The 21,912-nt window shown below is 36.3% G+C and overlaps 1 protein-coding gene across 4 annotated transcripts in view; it reads left to right on the top strand.

The window, feature by feature from the left end:
• NETO2 (neuropilin and tolloid like 2) overlaps nt 1-21,595 on the top strand; it is a 31,077-nt gene extending 9,482 nt beyond the window's left edge. Inside the window, exons 1-9 of one of the 4 annotated variants that reach the window (XM_061469336.1) lie at nt 1,226-1,907; nt 3,157-3,213; nt 4,726-4,866; nt 6,733-6,981; nt 8,578-8,622; nt 8,709-8,836; nt 12,250-12,478; nt 16,182-16,295; nt 19,428-21,595. In XM_061469336.1, coding sequence (XP_061325320.1) covers nt 4,743-4,866; nt 6,733-6,981; nt 8,578-8,622; nt 8,709-8,836; nt 12,250-12,478; nt 16,182-16,295; nt 19,428-20,008 — 1,470 coding nt within the window. In that variant the 5' untranslated portion in view covers nt 1,226-1,907; nt 3,157-3,213; nt 4,726-4,742 and the 3' untranslated portion in view covers nt 20,009-21,595. Of the gene's footprint in view, nt 1-1,225; nt 1,908-3,156; nt 3,214-4,725; nt 4,867-6,732; nt 6,982-8,577; nt 8,623-8,708; nt 8,837-12,249; nt 12,479-16,181; nt 16,296-19,427 lie in introns of those variants that run through there. The other 3 variants (XM_061469333.1, XM_061469335.1, XM_061469337.1) reach the window with 3 other exon arrangements.
• Nucleotides 21,596-21,912: the final 317 nt, after the last annotated feature.

Raw genomic sequence — 21,912 nt, 5'->3', positions numbered from 1 at the left:
GTATATAGAGATTGCATATATATTCGCAAAACAGAGGGTGGGCACAGCGCATCTTTCTTTAAAAACATAGTGACACGTGATTTGCAAAGGAAACTGCATTTACTTTGCTTCATTCACATTTACTGCATTTACATGTGGAAACTGAATTTACTTCAGTAATAAGAAAAACAACTTTGAAGTATTGCTCCAAAATCAGTATAGGGGAAAAAGGGGAAAAAACAAACAAAAAAAACCCAAAACAAAACAAAAACCCCCAAAACAAACGCAAAGAAAATACATAGACAACTTTATAATCACTGTAAAGATTGTTAGGGGCAAGTGATCTCAGGAGTACAAATTTATGCACTTAAACTGTGATCTTCTGAGTGCAGTTTAACCACAGAAGCTGCAAAAATAAACGGCAAATAATTTTGAAATAGTGTCTTCTATAGAAGAAATACTAAATGAAAATATCTGAAAACTAATGTCATTCATATGTTAATAAAGATGTGATATTTGTTTATTTTATGTGCTTTAAAGACAAGAGAACATCTGTAACTTGAAGACCAATAATGGGTACTAGATACTTTCTTCTGAAGGATGAATTTTCAATCTAGGGTGTGCCAGCAACAATTAATGATTCATACTTTATATTGGGACAGGGAGTATCTTTTTCAGTACATTAGGAATGTGGAATTATTGCAAATACTCCTAAGTCTTAACCTACTACCTCGTAATCCATCCCTAAAAATCAAATGAACTTCTGGGAACATATCACTTGTTTGCAAGACCAATATGGTCTTCTAGAGCACTCAGGGTTGTGAACTCAATGTACAAGGGAGGAAAGTGGTACAATGACGTGCAGCCTGTTTTAATATGGGGAGAGAGGAAAAAGGGCATCAGAAACAAACATAATAAACCGCACATGCTAGAACACTTTCAGGGGCAGACTTTGATTTCTTTCCCCAAGATAATGTATCTATGCCAAGATGCAACATTGCATCTAGATGTGTTCAGTTGAAGTCACTGTAGCGCACAGTGAGTTCCTGCTTACTCTGGAACTTTCTGAAGGGCTCAGTCTAACAGCAACTCAGGGAAAATCATAGAGAAAATGCCATTTCAGCATGAGCCAGTAAAATGCCTGAGAAATGAGAGGGGAAAACCGCAAAACTAAAATGGACTTCTTGGATGTGATAATAAAATTCTGCTGATTTTTTTTTTTTTTTCCCTGCAGTGGTAAGGCTGTGCCTGTCTGGCTTAGTATTAACAAGTAGATTAAGAACACTGGAAAGGCCACACCAGCTCAAATCAAAGGTCCATCTAGTCTGGATCTCTTTCTTCACAGAGATAGAAAAGCAGAAAGAGTATAAAAGTAGAGCAAATTATATTTTACCAAATAGTATCCCAGAGTTCCAACAACTTAAGACTTAAGGGGTTTGTGAAACAGGATTTTCTAGCTCAAGGATGTATTATGAAGTATAAGCATTAAAAAAAAAAAAAAATCTCATTTTAGGTTTGTCTAATACCCCTAGTTCCTGTACTGGAAGAGACAACAAGTATTTGCTCGCTATTCACCATCTCAAGGACCATTGGTATTTTATGACTTGTATCCTGTCTCCCCTCAGCCAGCTACTGTGCAGAACAGTGTGCTGCCCTATTTTTCAAGTTCTCCAATACCTGTCCAGAATTGTAGAGATACTCAAGACAGAAGCAAGTGAAAGTTTTGAAGACTGGCATAATTAATATACTCTACTTCATTCTCTTTTCCCTTCCTGGAAATCCCTAATAATTTGAGGGCACAAAGCATTTTCGAAAAATTTAGATATTAAACTTGCTTTGTAACTCTTGATGATTAGTGGAATATGGAATCTTCACTACATGCTGTTCAGACTGATGCTTCTTGGGTGCAAGAGAAGTATAAGCGTAAGGTGAAGGCCAAATACAAAATCACCTAGACAGCTTCTTTTTAGGAAAGGAAGAAAAAGGGTTAGAGGAAAGACTATAACAGAATCTTGAACAGGTCTAATATTTAGTCAGTTCAAATCTAGAAAACACTAGCCTGTCAACACCTGAGACTAGCAGCACTCCATCAAACCAGAGTGCTTGCAGCAGTGTACACCCTAACAGTGTCCACGTCCTAGCTGTTGTGACTGCTCAGGGTAAGTCTCTTTGTTAGAACTTGTGTCTGATTGTTTTCTACTGCCACATCATTCACAGAAAGCAGTGAATTTCTGTGTGACTGTGACTGCATCTCAGCCACCAGTCTCATGAGCACAATTCTGTTGTGCGCCTAAAGTCCATGTAGGGGTAAGACCATGAAGTGTCTCCTGTAGTCCTGATTAATTTCTTGGAAGCTGCAGAAGTCATTTGCACATATTACACAAATGGAGGTTTAGGATAAATATGGTTCGATATAGCAGAAAAGCATCTTCTTTCAGGATATAGAAGTTATATAACAGATAGGTACCATACAATTTTATAAAATGCTTGCAAATCAGTAGATAATCTGGAAAATATTCGTGAAATACTCAGCTGTTTTTATCTTCTCAAGCTGATCTTCTCAAGCCTTTAGTGGGGGACATGGGGATGAAGAGCAGCATCACAGATGCAATGAAAACATGATCAGTAGTTTTTGTGCTCTCTCTAGTGTATCTGGTCTGAAATCATACTGGGGGACATGGGGATGAAGAGCAGCATCACAGATGCAATGAAAACATGATCAGTAGTTTTTGTGCTCTCTCTAGTGTATCTGGTCTGAAATCATACTGGCTTTCAATAATTTGCTTGGACCTTTCTACATTGTTCAAGGCCAGGTTGGGTGGAGGCTTGGGTGACATGGTTTAGTGCAAGGTGCCCCTGCCCGTGGCAGGGGATTGGAACTAGATGATCTTAAGTTACTTTCCAACCGTAAATATTCTATGATTCTAAGTTCTCTCAAACAATAAAGTTTACTATTCTTATATATGTTTTTTTAAGGAACCTGGAAAAACTGACACTGCACTTAGACTGCACTAGTTTCCTAAAGCTGAAATTTTAAGAAAGCACATTATGTATTTTTATATGTTCCGAGTTGTTGTGGTTAGTAATTTATAGGATTTGCATGAATCAGGACTGCAGAAAATGGTCTATAATTTTGATGAATTACTGATGTTTTTCCTGTCCAATTTCTCTCATCAGTGTTACTAGTAACAATCTTTGTTGTGGAAGGGATTGCCGTTGCACAGAAGACACAAGGTACAATTTTGGTTTGATGATTTTCTTTCAAAAAATGTAATGGTTTTCTCATTTTTAAGTAAGCAATATAACTGAAAGAAAGTATTTGTGTTCAGATATTAATTCCTCTTGAATTACCAATATGAATTCCAGTATTTTCAATTTTCCCTCTATTTACTACTTTTTTTTCCAATTGAACAAAGCCATCCAGTCGCAAAGAATTTGGAAGTTCACTTACCCAGTTTAAATTCTATGGATTTAGACCTTAGAAGTGGTAAAAAAAGCACCACGGAAATGCATGTTTTCTGTATCTGACAAGCTTTTCAAATAGTCCACCCACAACCATTTTTGAAGCTTGCTGAGTGGGGAAGGCATCGGTTTCGCAGAACTTATTTTCTTACATGTGGGATTAAGCCACTCTTAGGAGAGAAGAATTCCTAGAACTGACACCTACAGAATTTCCTTGAAGAATTTCTGAGGGAAAGACTAAGTTTTCACCCCCATAAATCCAAAAGCTGCCAAGATACCAGTGAAAGGTGATATAATTTACTGGAGGCAGCCAAGATCTGTATCAGCATGGACTCCCTCTCAAAGCTGTGCAAATTTAAGCCATTTAAATATAAATAACATTATGAGAGCACCCTGTAAGATTTAGGAAAAATCTAGCAGAAACCACATATCCTGTGTTTTGCTCCAGTTCTGCTGATAAAAAGGAGAAGGGCCAAAGGTACTTGGGAAGAATGTCAGAGATCATACTATTCCCAGCTCCTTTCTCTTTGGATAAGAAAATCTGATCTAACAAAGCTCCTGCAAAGGGTCCAGCATGGTGCAGGGGCTTAGTAAACTGCATAATCTCAGTCAAGGACAATATTTCCTTGTACATCCAGAAGAGCTTTCATCTTAAATGAGACCCTTAGCTACCAGTGCAACTTAGCTATTGCAAGTAATTTCATTAGCTACCATTGTTGCATTTAATGTATTCTACAAATCATAATTTGTTCTGGTTTAAGCATTTTGTATTTAAAAAAAATACTGTAAATAAATGTTTAGCCTAAGGGCCACATATTTCAGTATAATCTGGAATCAGGGCAAAAATAGTAAAAGCTAACAAGTATTTTTGATTATATTATTTGTGTAGGAATAGAGAAGGCATAAGCCGTAAAATAATGCTGGTGTATTGGCAGCCACTCTATTTGACTTAGAAAGAAGAACATCAAAAAGTCTAAACTGGCTTGGGTAAAAAAAATAAATAAATAATAAATTTACCCCCTCTCTTCCCTTCCCAAGGATTACTCAACATATTTGATATTCTGAAACTCTGATCTCTCTAAGGTATACCACATCACTAAATTAAACATAAGATTTTCCTTTCTAGAAATTAGCAAGCAGCATAGAAGAGGCATTTCAACTAAAGTAAATTACTTTCTTCTTTCATAGGATATGGGTTATATCGGTGTTTTACTTTTTTGCAAAATCAAACTTGCATGTTTGCAGGAGAAATTTATTTGATCATTTTTTTTTTTTCCACTTAAGGTGGGCAAAATATTGGCATGAATCGTATTCCTCCCACTCAGTGTGACAACTGGGTAAGGACAAGTAATGGAGGACATTTTGCTTCACCAAACTACCCTAATGTGTACCCACCAAATCAAGAGTGCATCTATATCTTAGAAGGTACATGCTGCCTTTCTCTTTTGTTGTGTTGTAATCTTACTGTTCATTGGATAATCTTGAACTGTTAAAACTGTGTCATCTTACTATACTGTCAAGTACCATATAGCCATATTGGTAAAATAATCAATTCTTCAGTCATTTGGTTAAACAAGAAACTGAATTTGCTCTCTGAACTGATAACAACAGATTAATAGAAAATGCAGTCATTCAGGAATTAGCTGTATAGAATAATACATACCCTCACAGCCAGAAAAAGCAGCGTCAGATCTACTGTAATGTATGAAGACACAGAACTACTGAAATTAAAACTGTAGCTTGTTATCTTAATATCACTTCCAATATTGCAGATAATAAAAAGCAAAAAATGCATGAAGACTGTCTTCAGCATTTACGAGACCTTATCCTATTATTCAAAGTGTATCCCACAAGAAGAAAATCTTTATACTGTCCTTTATTAATGAAAACAACACATCTGACTGCCATGGAGCTGTACTAAAAATACGGAGATTTGTTAGCACTGTGGAAGTCACTACTGAAATAATGTGATGAGGACAAAGAAAAAATTAATTAACTAGAATAAAACCACATTCCAATGGAATATCTTGGGTAAAGGCTGCAAGACTTGGGACACACTAATTATTTTTTCCTCTTACTAGAATACATCCAAAACCCACTGAAGTTAGCTAAAAACATTAGCTGGCTTAATGATCAGATTCATAGCAATTAATTGAAATATTTCAAGTAACATGTTTCAGTGAGGTTTTATATGTACAGTATAGTAGTGGTTGACAGACCCTCAGTTTTTTGCTTCTATGCATGCACATCTGAAGTTCTGCATCTTTCCTGCCGGTGAAAGCATGGGGGGCAGATGTGTCCAGCTTCAGCGTCGGCACATATCAGATTGACTGCTGGATCTCCCTGATGCAAGGCAGTTTCCATGAGGCATAAAGCTTCACAGTCCTTATACAGAAACATGGTTACTTGAGTGAGACCAAGGTCTTCCACAATTTCTAGCTAAAATATTCCTGTAGACCTATGCCAGTATGTGCAGCTACAAATGTTTTTAACTCATGTATAAGGTCTAAACAAAGTTTTGCAGACATACAAGTAAATCGTTTTTTGCATTCAGAAGCCACACAGCATGTGGTTCTTTAATGCTGTCATTCCAGGTAACCAGTTAGCATCTGAAAGTTCATGTAGTTTAATAGATGACAAGAACAAGAAACACTTAAGTCATTCATACAATATAAAGTCACAGTTCTGAACTACAGATGTGAAAATCTGGTCACAAGGTAGCCATAGCTGCATCTCCCCAGGACTGAGGGATCCAAGTCCTGATGCTAGACTGCCACTGGCTCAGACTTAGTAGTTACCTGCATATTAATAATGTATATGAAGCATTTACACTTCTCTGAATATTCTAATAAAAGATATCTCCTGCCAAAGTATCTCCAGATTTAGGTTTAATGGTTTGGAAATGTACCAGTAAGTAGTTCTTCATATTTATTTCTTTTCCATTCTTTTCTGTATCCCTCAATGTTTTGTCCTTTTTTAATGTACTTTGCTTTCACAGAATGCTGATTTTAATTTATATTTAATATTAAACCCTGTCTGAATACTTTTGCATATATGTTAGTATCTGTTACATGTACTGAATTCAATGTATCTTATTTCTGAATTTTCAACAATAAAGATCAGCAAGCAAAAATAATTCCTTTAAAAAAGATCTCTGACACAGTAATTTTTTTTATTATTATTAAAGCATATCTGAGGTTTTGTAGCTGGAGGCCTGTCCATTATTTCATGTCTTCATTTGTTTTTTATGTAGATCTTCATTTAATCTTTTGCTTGATTTTTTATGTCTAGCTGCTCCACGACAGAGAATTGAGTTGACCTTTGATGAACCTTATTACATAGAACCTTCATTTGAATGTCGCTTTGATCATCTGGAGGTTCGAGATGGACCCTTCGGTTTCTCCCCTCTCATTAATCGTTACTGTGGTCTGAAAAGTCCGACACTAATTAGATCAACAGGGAGATTTATGTGGATCAAGTTTACTTCTGATGAGGAGCTGGAAGGAAAGGGATTTCAAGCAAAGTACTCATTTATACCAGGTAAAGGTGCCTAACATTCTGATTTAATGACTGTCCCCTCCCATGGAATTCTGTGATGTGTTTATGCTGGCAGTCTAGAGTTGTGTATTTCCTCCTAAGTGCTTATGAAGGCAAAGTGACAATGCAGTAGTTACAGACTCAATCTTGCTAATCCTACAGCATACTGAACTAAAACCACTTTTGAAAATTGACTGAAGGAAATTGCAGGTCTACAGTTTGCTAGAGAAGAAGTCAGTTGGTCTTGTTTGTGCTGAAGGCTTTACCAACTTCCTTCTTTGCTACTACTCTAACTTGTACCAGTACTTCACCAGTGTTAGTAATGGAAAGAGCATTTATGTAGACAAATAGCTGACGTTTCCAACAACCTATGATCGAAGAATATAAGATACTATGAAAAAAAAAACACCTGAAGCACATCTACAGTAGCATTTCCAGCCATATGCAAAGCATTTTAAATCTCCATTCTGAAAAGCCAGAGGAAATACCTACACAGTCCAAGCATCAGCTCCCAGTATAACTAGATTCTCTCAACCCACAGGCTCAGACAACAGACTTGTTCTTTGCTTAAAGTACTGTGTAGTTTACAGGGTATGGAGGAGAAGATAATATGCTGAGTGTCTTTATTAAAACAAAAGTACATCTGCTCTATGGGGCCACTTAAAACTGGCAGGATATTCTTTTTATGGGAAAATTTGACCTGGTGTCCTTGTGCAATGCTTGACTGCTGTACTTCATAAATCCTACATGTGTAGTTATCAGCATTTTATTGTCCTATGGGACAAAAGACAGTATACAAATGTCAGCTTTACTACTACTATAAATGTATACACAGACATAACTTTTTAATGTCACCTTTACTCAACTGGTCTTTACTCCCACAGCACATGAAAACACTGTACGTGATTATGTCTTACTGCTCATAGAACTGTGTACTTTACTAGGGATTTAGACTTGGAAACACTTCAGATTAAGAAGACCACTGAGAGTCCACTGAGAGTAACACACTAAAATGTTTTCATAGGGTCAGTACTTAAGCATTTTGTTAAGTTCATTTCCAAAGCCATTTCATTAGCATCACTGTCAAAACTAACTTAGCCTAGTTCCAGGCTGGAACTTAAAATATACTGTATATTATTTTTGCAATAGATTGTAGCAACTGAAGGCCCAGTTTATTATTTTTTTCCTTTTCTTTTCTCTACATCTGCATGGAATGTGGTAAAATATTTTGGGATTGTAAAAATGGAAGGGGACATGCACATACATATCACCCCCCACCCCCCCCCCCCCCAGTTCAAAAAAAAGTTAAAATTTTCAGTGAAAAGTTCAGAATGTAACGTAGGAACAATGTACCGAATAGTGATTTTTCTGTTATGCTGGAAATCTGTGCTGTCAGTATAGCATTACCTTATTCAGATCAGGTCAATCTTTGTGGAATAATGTTCTCAAAAAAAAAAAAAAATCTGTACCCTGCAATCAATTCAGTAAACAATTTTTATTGTGATATAGTAATAGACGTAATCTTTAGCTTATACTAAAACTTGAAGTGATTCTCAAGCACGTATAGCCCATATGATTCATGACTTCTTTCTTTTACAGATCCTGACTTCACTTACCTAGGAGGTATTTTAAATCCCATCCCAGGTCTAGTATTACAGTAGCAATTTCTTTATACATTGAATTTTAAATTAATATTCTGTATTTGACTGCAAAGTATATCTTCTCCCTAGACTGCCAGTTTGAGCTCTCAGGAGCTGATGGAATAGTACGTTCTAGTCAAGTAGAACAGGAAGGAAAAACAAAACCGGGACAAGCAGTTGACTGCATATGGACAATTAAAGCTACTCCAAATGCTAAGGTGGGCTTCATTCATATCATTCAACATATAATGAGTTTCCAAGTCATTAGTAACAGGTAATAGTCACTAGCTGTGATTTGCATAATGTTTCACTTTCAGTGAAACAAATTACTTATCAGTACCTTAGGAAATCCAGATAGAGGATTGCTCCTGAAATTAAATTTATAGAACAAGTCCACAGTCTTGTCTTCCTATTATTTGAAACTTAAAATACAAAATAACGAGACACTGTTCAAGCAACAATTTCCAAGGGCGTTTGACTTGTACTCTGGTTTTGTTGGAATATGGCAGGCAAAGATGCTAGCTATCAGCTTTGATAAATTTCCTTAAATCTTGATGCTACATTTAAAAATTTTGCCTCCAGCATTTCTATTGGAAAATTTGGTTTTATTCAAAGTCGGAAGAACACGTACCTGCTTCTCCCAAGTGTAATTCACAATCCAGCACCTTAAACCTCACTTTCAGCAGTAGCTTTAGCTAAAATGAAAAACTCTAGCTGGAAGCAGCTGATGAATTGTCACTCGTTCTTTTCTGACTTAGCTATAGGATCACACCCTCTTAAAATGACACAATAAAATTTGCTAGAGCTTTTCTGCCCAAGCCCTAAAGGGGCATAGTAGCTTTTCAAGCCAAAAGTCAGCATACATTACCTGGGTGCCTTGTGTTTGTGATTGTGCCTACAGAACTAGAGACTGCTTAGGAAAAGCACCACTATCATGCTCATTAAAAACAACTTGAGCTTTATTGTTAGGGAGAAGGATAAAATTCTATTCATAATTCCAAATATAACCTGTGCAACAAAAAACAATAGCTATGTGTTTCAGAATGGTTAATATAACTTAGGAGTTGCACTGAAGAATACATACTGTTTTCTCCATATAGTATACACATTTTTCATTTTGCTCCTGTATGTGTATTAAAGCACGTATCTCTGCTTGTATGTACATAAAAATTAAAAAATATTTTGATACCCCTAATGGTTAACTAACCAGTCCTGTTAACCAACTTCCAAATTAAAAGTTCAAAACCAGTAACCTAAAAGATGGTAGTAAGAGGACAAGACACGAAAGAAACTAAAACTTTATTAATATATTTGAGCCTTTGAGGAAGTGACTCAACTCCCAGGAGCCCTACGCTAGTCTAATCAATAGTAGCAGTTCTTCCAGAAACAATAATAAAATCATTTTCACCCTACATTGCCACTTGAGTGCACCAGGTCTTATGCCTAAGTATGTTAATAAATTATTGAATGTTGCCAGAAGGCAGAGTTATAGTTTGGTCAGTCCTGCGATTAGATCAGCATCCTAAATTACAGACCTAAAACATTACAGAAAAATAACTCTTAGTATTCTGAGAGTAGCTTCTTAAGCTTCAATTCTGGCAGAATTATGATGATAAGATCCATTTGATCTGATATGATGCACTCTCTTGAGAAAAATAAACATAGACATTTTTAATTTCCTCAATTTGATTTTGTAATGAAAATAAATTTTTAAAACTGACACAACTGCAGCAATGAAAGGACTTTTGAAATCTGTGTAACAGATGTTTACACATACAGAGAATAGTTCTACTAAAAGTGTCCTAGTTTATTTTTAACTTCCCTTGTAATTTCACACCAGATACATGAAGTCAATCATTAAATGAAAATACCATCTCTCAGCTCATATGCTAGCACTTAACAGTTCACACCTATGTTTGTGAGATAAGACCTCAGTGGAAGACAAGTTCTCAATGCAGGTGAGAACAAGGACAGCAGGAGTAAAAAAAAAAAAACTGAAGAAAAAATGTATACTGAAAAATAACACAATAGTGAGATGAAGCATGAGATAATATGACACAAGCTGCACCTGTTAATAGAGTGCAAGGGGAGACAGAGCTGGCAACCTGCCTCTGGAAAACACTGGAAAGGAGAAGTCAGGATGTGCAAGTATTGCCTTTTCCTGTGCTCACTATTTTACCATGTTTTCAATACAGCTTGTTAAGTGTGTTTTTGGGGGGGGGAATATTTTTTTATTTCGCCACACAAAGTTCGTTGGTTTTGTGTTAGTGAATTCTTTACAATTCTGTTTCAAAAGACTTTGGCTGTAGCTGAGGTTGTAAGGGAGATACAGCAAAAGGGCAGGAAAAATAGGTAATATGAAAGTTGTCAGCATAGTATTAATCGCCCTTCCCAAATCTTTGCACGCGAAGCCAAGCCATCAATCTACTGTTGCCTTCCCTGCTTCACAAGCGAAACAAGAGCTGGAGATTTTTGTCATTAGGCAGATGCATGAAAAAGCATACTGCCCAAAAGGTCCTTAGAGCCTGTAATAACAGCCTGAGAGGTAGTTGTAGGCTGTACTAACTCAAAATACATCCGGTCCACGCCTTATCTGAGAAGCATGCTGAAGCGGAGAAGTATCTCTTCTCCCACAGAGCAGGAGACCTCTGCTTTCACCTGGATATATTTCTTCTCTGTCAAAATAATGGCTATCTGAGGAATTTTTGAAGTTTAAGGATGACCTTTGCAGCATGTCTAGGTGACAGAGTTACACGGCTCATTTAACTTCCCGTAGAATTTTGAGAATCCAAACACAACCATTCCAGAGATTAAAAAAGCCTGTGATTTTTCATGTAATTCTAGCTGAATTACAATCTTGCATAAGTTTCTTGCTCCAGCAAAATAAATTGTTTATTTTCCAAGTGCCACGTTGGTCTTCCAGGTTCCTTGCTGCATATGTTCTAACACATACACTGCCCTCTCTTGAATTAGATTCCTGCTTTTAGAGGAATTGAGAGTGGTTTAGCTTATTAGCACATCCTAGATAGACAGCCTTTACTTTTCTTCTGCTTCCATTTTTATTCAAGTGACTCCTGACTTCATGGCTTGTGTCTTCCATAACAGTGCTATGGTTCAGTAATTAGCTTTCATTCTGAAGCAACAAATTTTAATTTCCGTGATTTTTCTTCAGAGCCTTTCTGACTAAACTCCTTCCCTCATATTTTAACATTGTTGTTAGGAGTTAAAAAAGAAGAAAGGAGAACAGTCAAAATACCATTAAAATTATTTCAGCACATTTATGTGTTTCTCATATCTCTTCTAAAGTAATCGGCTGTGCATGTAACAGAGCTCTTTAGGGCTTTCTTCAGCAAGTGTGTTGGTTTTTACCTTTTTTTTCCCCCCAAGGGGACTAGAAATATTATCAGAGTAAATTATTAAGTAAACATTGTTTTGGGGAGGGTTGAAGCAAAACAGACACTTAAACTTCAAGTAATACTCCACATTTACATTTAAGGTGAAAATGTAAGCTTAAAAGTGCTGTGCATTGGGAGTTACACGTGTTTAGGGGGACACAACATCTCCAAGATTTGCTAAGACTGTCTTTTCTGTATTACTTTTACCAGAGACATTAATTTTTCTTTTCTAACAGATTTATATGCGATTTCTCGACTATCAAATGGAGCATTCAAATGAATGCAAAAGAAACTTTGTTGCTGTGTATGATGGAAGTAGTTCTATTGAAAACCTGAAGGCAAAATTCTGCAGTACTGTAGCAAATGATGTCATGCTGCAGACTGGGACAGGTGTGGTGCGGATGTGGGCAGACGAAGGCAGTAGGCTAAGCAGATTCAGAATGCTATTCACTTCATTTGTGGATCGTAAGTAGATTTTAAAGTCTGTTCTCCCTAGTACTTCAGGAATTTCAGGAAAAGCATCAGCTATATATTATGCAACAGGAACACATGAAAAGATTGTTTCCTTTTCCTTCATGTACTGGCATCTAAATTAAATACTTGCTTTATTATAGTTAAAAGCATGGTTCCTGAAGAAAGGCTTTCCTTCACTCTTAGAAGGTTTATTTTTCATTTCAAGTCAGTAATAATAAAGCCTTAGGCTATGTCTTTCTCACAAAGAGTTATACAAATGAGCACAGACTTACTTTAAAAAGACAGCAGTGTGACTTAAGTGTGCTGTCCCACTAGCCCTCATCTTCCAGTTCCCTGCCAGCTGCCACAATAGGCTTTTCTCAAGCCCACACAGGATGTTTAGAAGGCTAGGGAACACATGTAACCCCACAGTGTCTGGAATTACCTCCAGTTTCAGATCTGGAAGTACATGCACTCCAGCTACACCTAAGCTGCTACCTCCTTCTCAGCTGCACCTGACTTGGAGCAATCCCACATGTGCTCCCTTAGCAAAGTCCAGTTGTGTTGCACAACCATGAATAAGCAGTTAAATTCAAACTATTTAAAAAGGTTATATTAAAAGCAGAGCTGTAAATGCAAACTGGATTTCTGTTTGGATCTGACAGCCTGGGGTGGAGATAGATTGTCTTTATTCCCATTGTAAATGAATATGTTTCTTAAAAGTGTGCTTTTTGTGAGATCTTTAAAGTGCTTTCTCTCTGATCTGCCTGGAATATATTGCCTCTCATGTTTACAAAGGACAACATCATCCATATTGCAGAACCTGAAAATAAGTGGCATCTTCAGGACTAAAGCAGAATAAGTTCAGAACTGCAGAGCAGATCTGTAATGCATGGAGAGAGCTGAATAAAACTTATCTGCCATTTCAGGAAATCAGACCTATGCTTATGCCAAAGGTTTTCAAAAGGCTCTGCTTGAAGAATAAGTAGTACAGATCTGCTCTCAAAGAAATACCTTTTTTGACAAAACTAACATGTCTGTGGCTTGTCCTGAAAGGGACGCTGGTCACCACCTTGCAAAAAAGTTTAGGTTATAGGTAACAAGTGCATTTTATATTCTGTTCCATAAAACAGTAAAATTTTAACACAAGCTAAAAGTTAGACTTTAGAGACTTAAGAGAAATAGCTAATTGCTTGTGTTGCCTAGATGGAGTAATAAACAATTTCATGGCTCAAACTAGTCTATTATTTAAGCTACAAGAGGCAATTTAATAAGAGATATTGTGCTAAAAACTGGTGCTTACTGCAATTCATAACTTGCAAATTTGAGAACTGCTTTTCCAGTAGCATTTCTGTCCATATAATTATTGATATTAGTGGTAGTGCAAGTTAATCCAGCTTTCAATCTAGAAAATGCTATGAATTTTGCCAGGGAAATTATCCATTTATATTACAAATGCTGGAGTGGGGTTGGGTTTTTCTTCTGTTGAAGTTTTGGGGGTTCTTTTTGTGGGTTTGGTTGGTTTTTTTTTTTGAGTGCAAGAGGTTGAAACATTAACTACTCCTAAAGCTAGATAACTTTGCCAATGTACAATTTTAATGCAACTCAAATGTCACTGGGAGAAGAAAACCTGAAAAGGTGTGTGGTTTTTTTTTTATTTATGTTCTAACTTGAGATACCATCTTTATTGGATAGGGTAATTGAAAGGTATGTGTCTGAAAAATGTTTCATGTATTTTTAAATTATCTAGTGATAAGCAATTTTTCTAACTGAAAAAAAAAAGTGAATCTTTGCTTATTTTCAGGTCAGTAAGCTATTTTTCTTTTCTACTTTACTAATGATTTGTAATTATATGAAGCTAACCATGAAAAACAATATTTCTTAAATGACTTACATAAATGAACTAATTGTGCATGACAGTCACCTAACACACACCTAGTGCTGTTTGCAGATTTGACTAATTCAGCTAATAGAAATGTTAAAAATCCATGTATTTGATTTGTGGTTCAATTCAGTACATGAATAATGCTAGATACAAAGAACACTGTGAACACTGCATCAGTCTTAGGCAGCTGTTATGAGCTCAGCTACGTCCTTGAAGCTCTGGAATGGAACCAGTCAGCCCTTGTGACTTGTAGATTTAGTAATCCCCAGATAAACAAAAGGAAAATCAAGTCTGTTTCTCCTATCTTTATGAACTTGTGAAAAAAGCTATACCCAAAAATGTCAAGGAGACTACACAGAAATGTAAAATAGAGACTGTGCTGGCATATGGAGAAGCAGCAACAGAATGCATCATCCAAATATATGAAACAAAGGAAATGTGTCATACATCATAAGTTTTCCTCTGCCTCCAAAAGAACTACAACTTGATACAGATCTATACTGGAACACCAGCAGATACACATGGATCCATGACAACCACTCTGGACACAAATTTCATAGATCCACCTTTATGTCAGTCAGGAATACTTCAGTAGGCGTTATGGCCTATTGCATACATAGCCTTTTTAAGCTATTCTGTTTAAATGATGAGCCTATTTATCCTTTACAAAGTAAAACCTGTGCAACCTTTCTTTCCAAATTCAGGAGAACCTACCTACTCCTTTTTCTGTCACTGAGGCTCTGAAGCCTCACAGAAGGAGTGAGAAGTGCTTTATTCAGGATTAGTCACCCTCCTCTGATGCACTCTTTGGGTTTTGTATTGTTTTTCAGAGAATCCAGACTGCTCAAGAGTAAATTCTTCCTATGAAATCAGAAAGAATATCTACCTACCATATATCTTTAATGTACAACTGACTTCACTCATAATAGACATTTATATAATAAAAAATACCACATTACAAAGACAAAGAGAAAATCAATATTTTGAATAGTGCCCACAATTCATAAAGAATTCCCCACACATATTAAGTAACATGCTGAAAAGAATTATTACTATTTTTTAATTATTTTTTTAATGTAAAGGAGCTATACCAAATGTTCACAGAAACATAAAATCTTTAGGGCAACTTTCTAGTTAATTTATTTCTACAAATTTCTAACTATATATAGAGAAATAGATAAAAAGGTAAACTGTACTCTCACAATCCCTGCATTAGCTCTAACAGGAGGATCTAGGAGCTTTGATTCACAAGCAAGAAAGACTTAGATGCCTCCAGTTATTGAAATCTCGTGCAATTACTGAAACAGTCCTCCACAAGCTGAAATCTGATTTGCCTTAAGATATTAATGGGCTCTAAAATGCATATGTTCATGAACTGCTTCAGCTTCACAACATCTGCATAGCAGATGCACAGCAGACTGAATAAATACATAACTGGGGATGAACATACGATTTTTAAGTATTTAAAGGCAAGTATTTTAAAGCAAAGTATTAAAGTATTATTTTAAAGGCAAGTATTAAAGCCTTCTTCCATTATCTGTGATATGTGACTATCTGCTACTCATTTTGAGCAAGAATTTTTTTTGTAGCATTGATAATGCCCTTGCCAGAAATCATATGACAGGAGTAGATCATCCAATAGTTAGTGATTTGCAAGAAAAGTGTTAAAAAAGGGATTAAAAATGAGTATGCATGTTTAAAAAAACCAAACAAACAAAAAACCCACAACAACAAAAATACCCAACAAAACACCGCAGGAATTTACTAGTTCTATTGCTGTGCATTGATTACTGAAAATTCCTGATGTTTTCTTTCTCTTCTCTTCTGCAGCTCCCTGCTCAGGCAACACTTACTTCTGCCATAGCAACATGTGCATCAATAATTCTTTAGTGTGCAATGGCATTCAGAACTGTGCATACCCTTGGGACGAAAATCACTGCAGAGGTGAATATTATCCAAAGTATAGTCTTTGTCAGCTAGGCTGGTCAGTTTGTCCTTCAGGAAAGTCATGAAATCACTTTTTCCTGGAAATATGCTGAAGACAGCTATTCTACTAATCTCAGAAAGTTGTTCCAAATGTTTTGTTTAAACTCAGGAGACGTGCAGGCATCTTGAATATTGATCCTGCTGCTTTATATTACTTCATCTTCAGCATAAAGTATCTTATTTTAAAAGGATGTTGGCTTGATAGGAAATCGAATTTAGTATTTGCCATGTTGCAACCTATCCATTTCTGAACTTTAAATGAAGCCAAGATTGTAGGGACAGGTAATATCTTTTAGAGAAAAAAATACAGAGCTTGAAAAAGACAGACAAGCCTTCAAGCATAAAAACCCTGTCTCAAGCAACAGTCTTCAAAGAGAAAAACAATTTTAAAACACTTGTTTTAAATTGTTAATCGCAGGATATCTCAGAGTAAATGCAGCTGCTGCATATGGTGTGAGAACAGGTAGGAAGAATTGGTTAGGAAGCAGGAGTGATCTTTTATGGAAAACGGACAGATGTAAATCACTGCTTTTAGAATACGGGGCACAGGAGTATTGTTTAAATCATCACAGCTACAGGAAAAATGTGTCTCAGTATCAGGTTTTGTAGGAGAAATTCTCATGAGGAAACCTATTCTGCTAAACTGCAAATATGTTCATCTGTGCTGCAACAATCACTGAATTTTCAGAGTTGAAACAAAATAAATTTAGGGTCAACAGTTTCTCTTGGTAAAAGAAAGCAAGAAAAGAGCACATGTGAACAGGGTTGTTTGCTGGTTTGGGGATTTTTTTTGACAAAGAATGGCATAAATAGGTCTGCACACATAACTCCAGAAACATTTAAATACTAACTCCATTTCAAAGAGAAATCGACCCTGAAGGAAGGGTCAAAACCTTCTTTACAGAAAATCTTGAAATCAGATGGCTTTTCAACGCACGAATCCTGCTTAAATATTTAGTAAATATGTCTTAAAAACCTTACTTTGAAATTTCATTTGGGGCAAACAAATAAATACACATCGCTAATAAATACTCAAATGCAATGTATATTCTGGAAGCTTTCCAGTTAACAAAGCTGATCCATAACTCCCAAGTTTTTAATGTAAAAGTGAGCTCCTCCAAACAATGCTTAGCTTTGTTAATATTCATTATTCCCTCTAAAGTGCAATTTCCAGATCTCTTTCCTATCTTTACCAACCATTTTCTAGAATCTTGCCTGGAATCCATACTTCACTCACATACTGCAGTATTTAAAAAATGAATTCCATTAAAACCGTGTCACAGCATGAAGAAAATGTCTTTCGCAGTATTTGCAAATTACTGTATATGGTGCTGAATAACCTACCATGCTTTGTGCTGAATACAGTCTAAATTCTGCTGTAATACTTGCACAGCAAATAATGAAGAGACAGCTGAAGACTGGAGCTGTATTGCCAGTGTAGGCAGACTGAAGAGAGGCTGCTGTAACCGAATAAGCAATATCTAGCCTTAAAAAGAAACTTCTCACAGTTGTGTAAAATTTCTGGCAGCACCCAGAGTTCTCATGTAGTCCGTACTGATAGCTAACAAAACCTGAGCATATTGTGAACTAAGCCAAGTAGCACAAAAATTGATAGGAAAGTCAGTTGTGTGTTATTTATTTAAACAGGCTGAAGAAGACATTGCCTTTTGCATGACAACTTTTTCACCAGAGAATTAAGAAACTTAGACACAGATGAGAAAACTGCCTTAGTGCATTCATACCTCCCACAGTGTACGGTAACACTGAGATCTAAGCTAGGCATGTTTAAACCATGACAGCAGGAGAAGGGACATATCCTCCTTCGTGTTAAAGATACAAGTGTAACTCAGAGTAGACAGTCAATGCTCTGAAGTAGAACTGTATTTCAGACATAATTTCTTACTAGCCAACTCCTTGGGAGTCTGTTTAGTATACGGATTGTTTCAAACAGTATAGGGTGGTACAGACTCTCCAAGCACTGTGTGCAGAGTACTTAGGTGCATACCAGGAGCCAGGTATCTGACCATAGTGTGCAACATTTAGGCTACTGTATTTTGTTCTACATAGTCTTAAATGCTTTCCTCCCCCAGAAGAGGATGTTGCAGAGTCTCAGTATAGAATTCTATAAAGTCCGCTAGGACAATCATAGAATCACAGATTGGTTTGGGTTGGAAGGGACCTTAAAGCTCATCTACTTCCTATCCCCTGCAGTGGGGGGCTGCAGGGCACTTTCCACTGGACCTGGTTGCTCAAGGCCTGTCCAACCTGGACTTGAACACTGCCAGACAAGTACATTTACAGAACTGAAATCCAACTGGAAAAATTTAATCTTCAAATACAAATTTTTAGTATGAAAACCATCTTGTTCTGATGCTGCCATGTTGTGTGTTTCATATGAAGTACCATATGATTTAGGTTAGTTTGTCTGTGCCTGTTCTCCCCAGCCCATCTTTTTTTTTTTTTTTTTTTTTTTGTGCATTTGACTTGATTTGTGGACTGTTAAAACTGGAATACATCTATGCTAAAGCTCCTTGTATTGAAAAAGATATAACCGAATTCCATAATAGACAGTCATTCAGTTTCCAAGAGACATAAAAGCAAATAGTACAGTCACCTTCATATCATTATTATGATAATAGATTTCCCTTTTACAGAAAAAAAAAAAAAACATTTTAAATCTAGGTTTCCTTCTACTGACTTCAATGGGAATGTTACCAGGAGGAGCAAAACATGGTAAGATAAACATCATCTGTAGCTGTTAATTTAAGCCTACTTGTACATTTTGGAATATGAGCTGATGGATAGAGTTTCAGGCTTGAAGCCACATCCCAGCTGAGTCAGTCTACACTGGCCACAGAGTTCCACCCGCCACTGAAATACTGTGTAGGGGCCACTACTACAGACAGAGAATTAGACTTGCTGAACAAGGATGATAAATCTCATTGACACACAGATTTAGCCTCCAATGCCAGTAAGTCATTCCATTAATACAGCACTTATATGGCAATCACAGTGCAGCTTGCTTTGTCTTAATGCATGATCAAAAATGTGAAAAATCATAATATCATGATCCTCATTTTTTCTTTGCAGAAAAGAAAAGAACTGGATTGTTTGAACAAATTACCAGAACTCATGGAACAATCATTGGCATCACATCAGGAATAGTTTTAGTACTTCTCATCATTTCAATTCTAGTACAAGTAAAGCAGCCTCGCAAAAAGGTTATGGCTTGCAAGACTGCATTCAATAAAACTGGCTTCCAGGAAGTATTTGATCCTCCACATTATGAACTGTTTTCACTACGGGACAAAGACATTTCAGCAGATCTGGCAGATTTATCAGAGGAACTTGAAAACTACCAGAAAATGAGACGCCCTTCAACAGCTTCCAGATGCATTCACGACCATCACTGTGGCTCCCAGGCCTCTAATACAAAACAAAGCAGGACAAACCTCAGCTCCGTGGAGCTTCCCTTCCGCAATGACTTTGTGCAGCCTCAGCCAATGAAAACATTTAACAGCACATTCAAGAAAAGTAGTTACACTTTCAAACAAGCGCATGACTGCCCTGAGCAAGTCATAGAAGACAGGGTGATGGAGGAGATTCCATGTGAAATTTATGTTCGAGGAAGAGAAGATGCAGCACAAGGTTCATTATCTATTGATTTTTGATTTCCTAGTGAAGGTGGTGTCAGTGTCTACAAGATGCTTGTGTACAATGACAGTATATATTAAAAGTGTATTATATGCAGCGTGTGAGATACACATGCTTTTAGCTTATTATATTTCATTTTAAATAAGTCTGCATAAGTAATTCTTTCTGAGAAATGGTGGATTTCCCCCTGTCTTCCCAAGATACTTATCTAGTGGAGGAGTAAGACAGACTTTGCATGGAAATTATAAATAAAGGATATTGGAAGAAAAAACCCAGCAGTTACTAATCACTGAAGACTGAAAAAAATGATTACTATTCTCTTCCTTATCTAATTTTCTCTTCTTTAGGCGTCTGCTTTTCAAGACAATTTTAATACCTCAGTTACATAAATAAAAGTGCACCACACGTATGTCAACATAGGTGTCTTACTGTATTTGTCAAATTGAAAGTAGTGTTAAGTGCCAGTTAAGAATCAAGAATAGTGTTACAGCCATGTTTCATCTTGCCTACTATTTATATTGCCTTTAATTGTTAGTTCCTCACTCTGCTTTGTGAGATGTAGGTGGAAAGGATTACTGCCTTTTAAAATACTGAGTCACATGAATTTTAATATATTTGAACATATGTAATTTTGCAGCTTGTGGTTTAAACGCAAGTTAAGTACTCATGTTAGTCTAGATGCAGACTTTCACAACAGTATTTTTTCAAGAAGGTTTTGGATTTTAAAATATTCTGCCATGTATTACAGATCCATATGGCTCACTGATTTCACAGCTCTGTAGTTAGAAAACAATTTTGTTCCTGCCTTTTCCAAGTACTGTCATAAATAGGCTGTACTGTACATTTGTTCCTTAAATAGCTTTTTCCTCCATATTGCAGCAAATCTTCCCTACTGAAATCAGTGGTAATACTTTTAGCTCATGTCCTACTTGCCTGAAGAGAACTACTCTGAGGTCTGTGTGACTACCAGGTACATGAAGATACTGGAGATAGAGAAATCACAAAGCAACTCTTAATTTACCCTTGGATCATTTGTTACACCCCTTGATTCCACTTGCAAAATTGCACATTTCATACCTTTTTTAATAGTGGTTTAGACCTAATTTTAGAATTTTTACAATATAAAAAACTTTTAAAAATAAAATAATTCTCATTGTGTTTTTAAACTTTTTATACAGTTTGATACTGTACAGACTATCTATTGAAACAAAATCTAACAGCTGTACAGCAGGCTTGTTTCAGTGTCCCTGTTTGCAGCTCAAAGTAACATGCAGTGCCTGCTGTGTACATTGCAGTTTGCCAAGAATACTTAATATGACTTCTACATTAGCCTACACTTTAGTCCCTGGCTTGTTTAGGTTTATTCTGGTATTTCGTTTTCAGGAAACCTTTCACTGAAGGTGACCAACCAGCATGTACTGTGCATATCCTTTATTTACAAATGTATGTAAAACCATAATGCTTGCTGTGCTATTGTACAAAAAAAAAAAAAAAAAGAAAAAAAAACACCAAAACTTTAATATATAACCCTAGTAACTGAAAAATCTTTCCTTTAAAATAAAAAATTAACAACAGCTGTAATCACAGATTTCCATAAGAATGATTTTTTTAAATGTATTTGCAAATGCTTATAATGCAAGAAATGAAAGGGGGAAAAAAGAAAAAAAAAGAGGATTGAGGGAAATTGCGTACCTCCAACTCTTCCCAATTTAAAAATTAACCCAGTCAGATGTCTAGAAAAATTTAATTTGAAGCTCAAATATCAGACCCATAAGGCTGTATCCTGGTGTCAGTTTTTGTGCTGGTCCCAGAGTGTATGTCAATTTGAGAGAATGAAAATGGGCATTATTTTTAGATGCACTTCATGCAGATGTGTTAAAAAATCTACTTGAGTTGACAATTTTTGAGTATGTAGTTAAAA

The sequence above is a fragment of the Pezoporus flaviventris genome, unplaced genomic scaffold (assembly GCF_033815535.1).
Source record: "Pezoporus flaviventris isolate CSIRO_AGI_PZ_B2104156 unplaced genomic scaffold, CSIRO_AGI_Pfla_v1 ptg000056l, whole genome shotgun sequence".
Lineage (NCBI taxonomy): Eukaryota > Metazoa > Chordata > Aves > Psittaciformes > Psittacidae > Pezoporus > Pezoporus flaviventris.
Note: the sequence above shows the minus strand (reverse complement) of the source record. Positions and strands in the feature narration are given on the sequence as shown.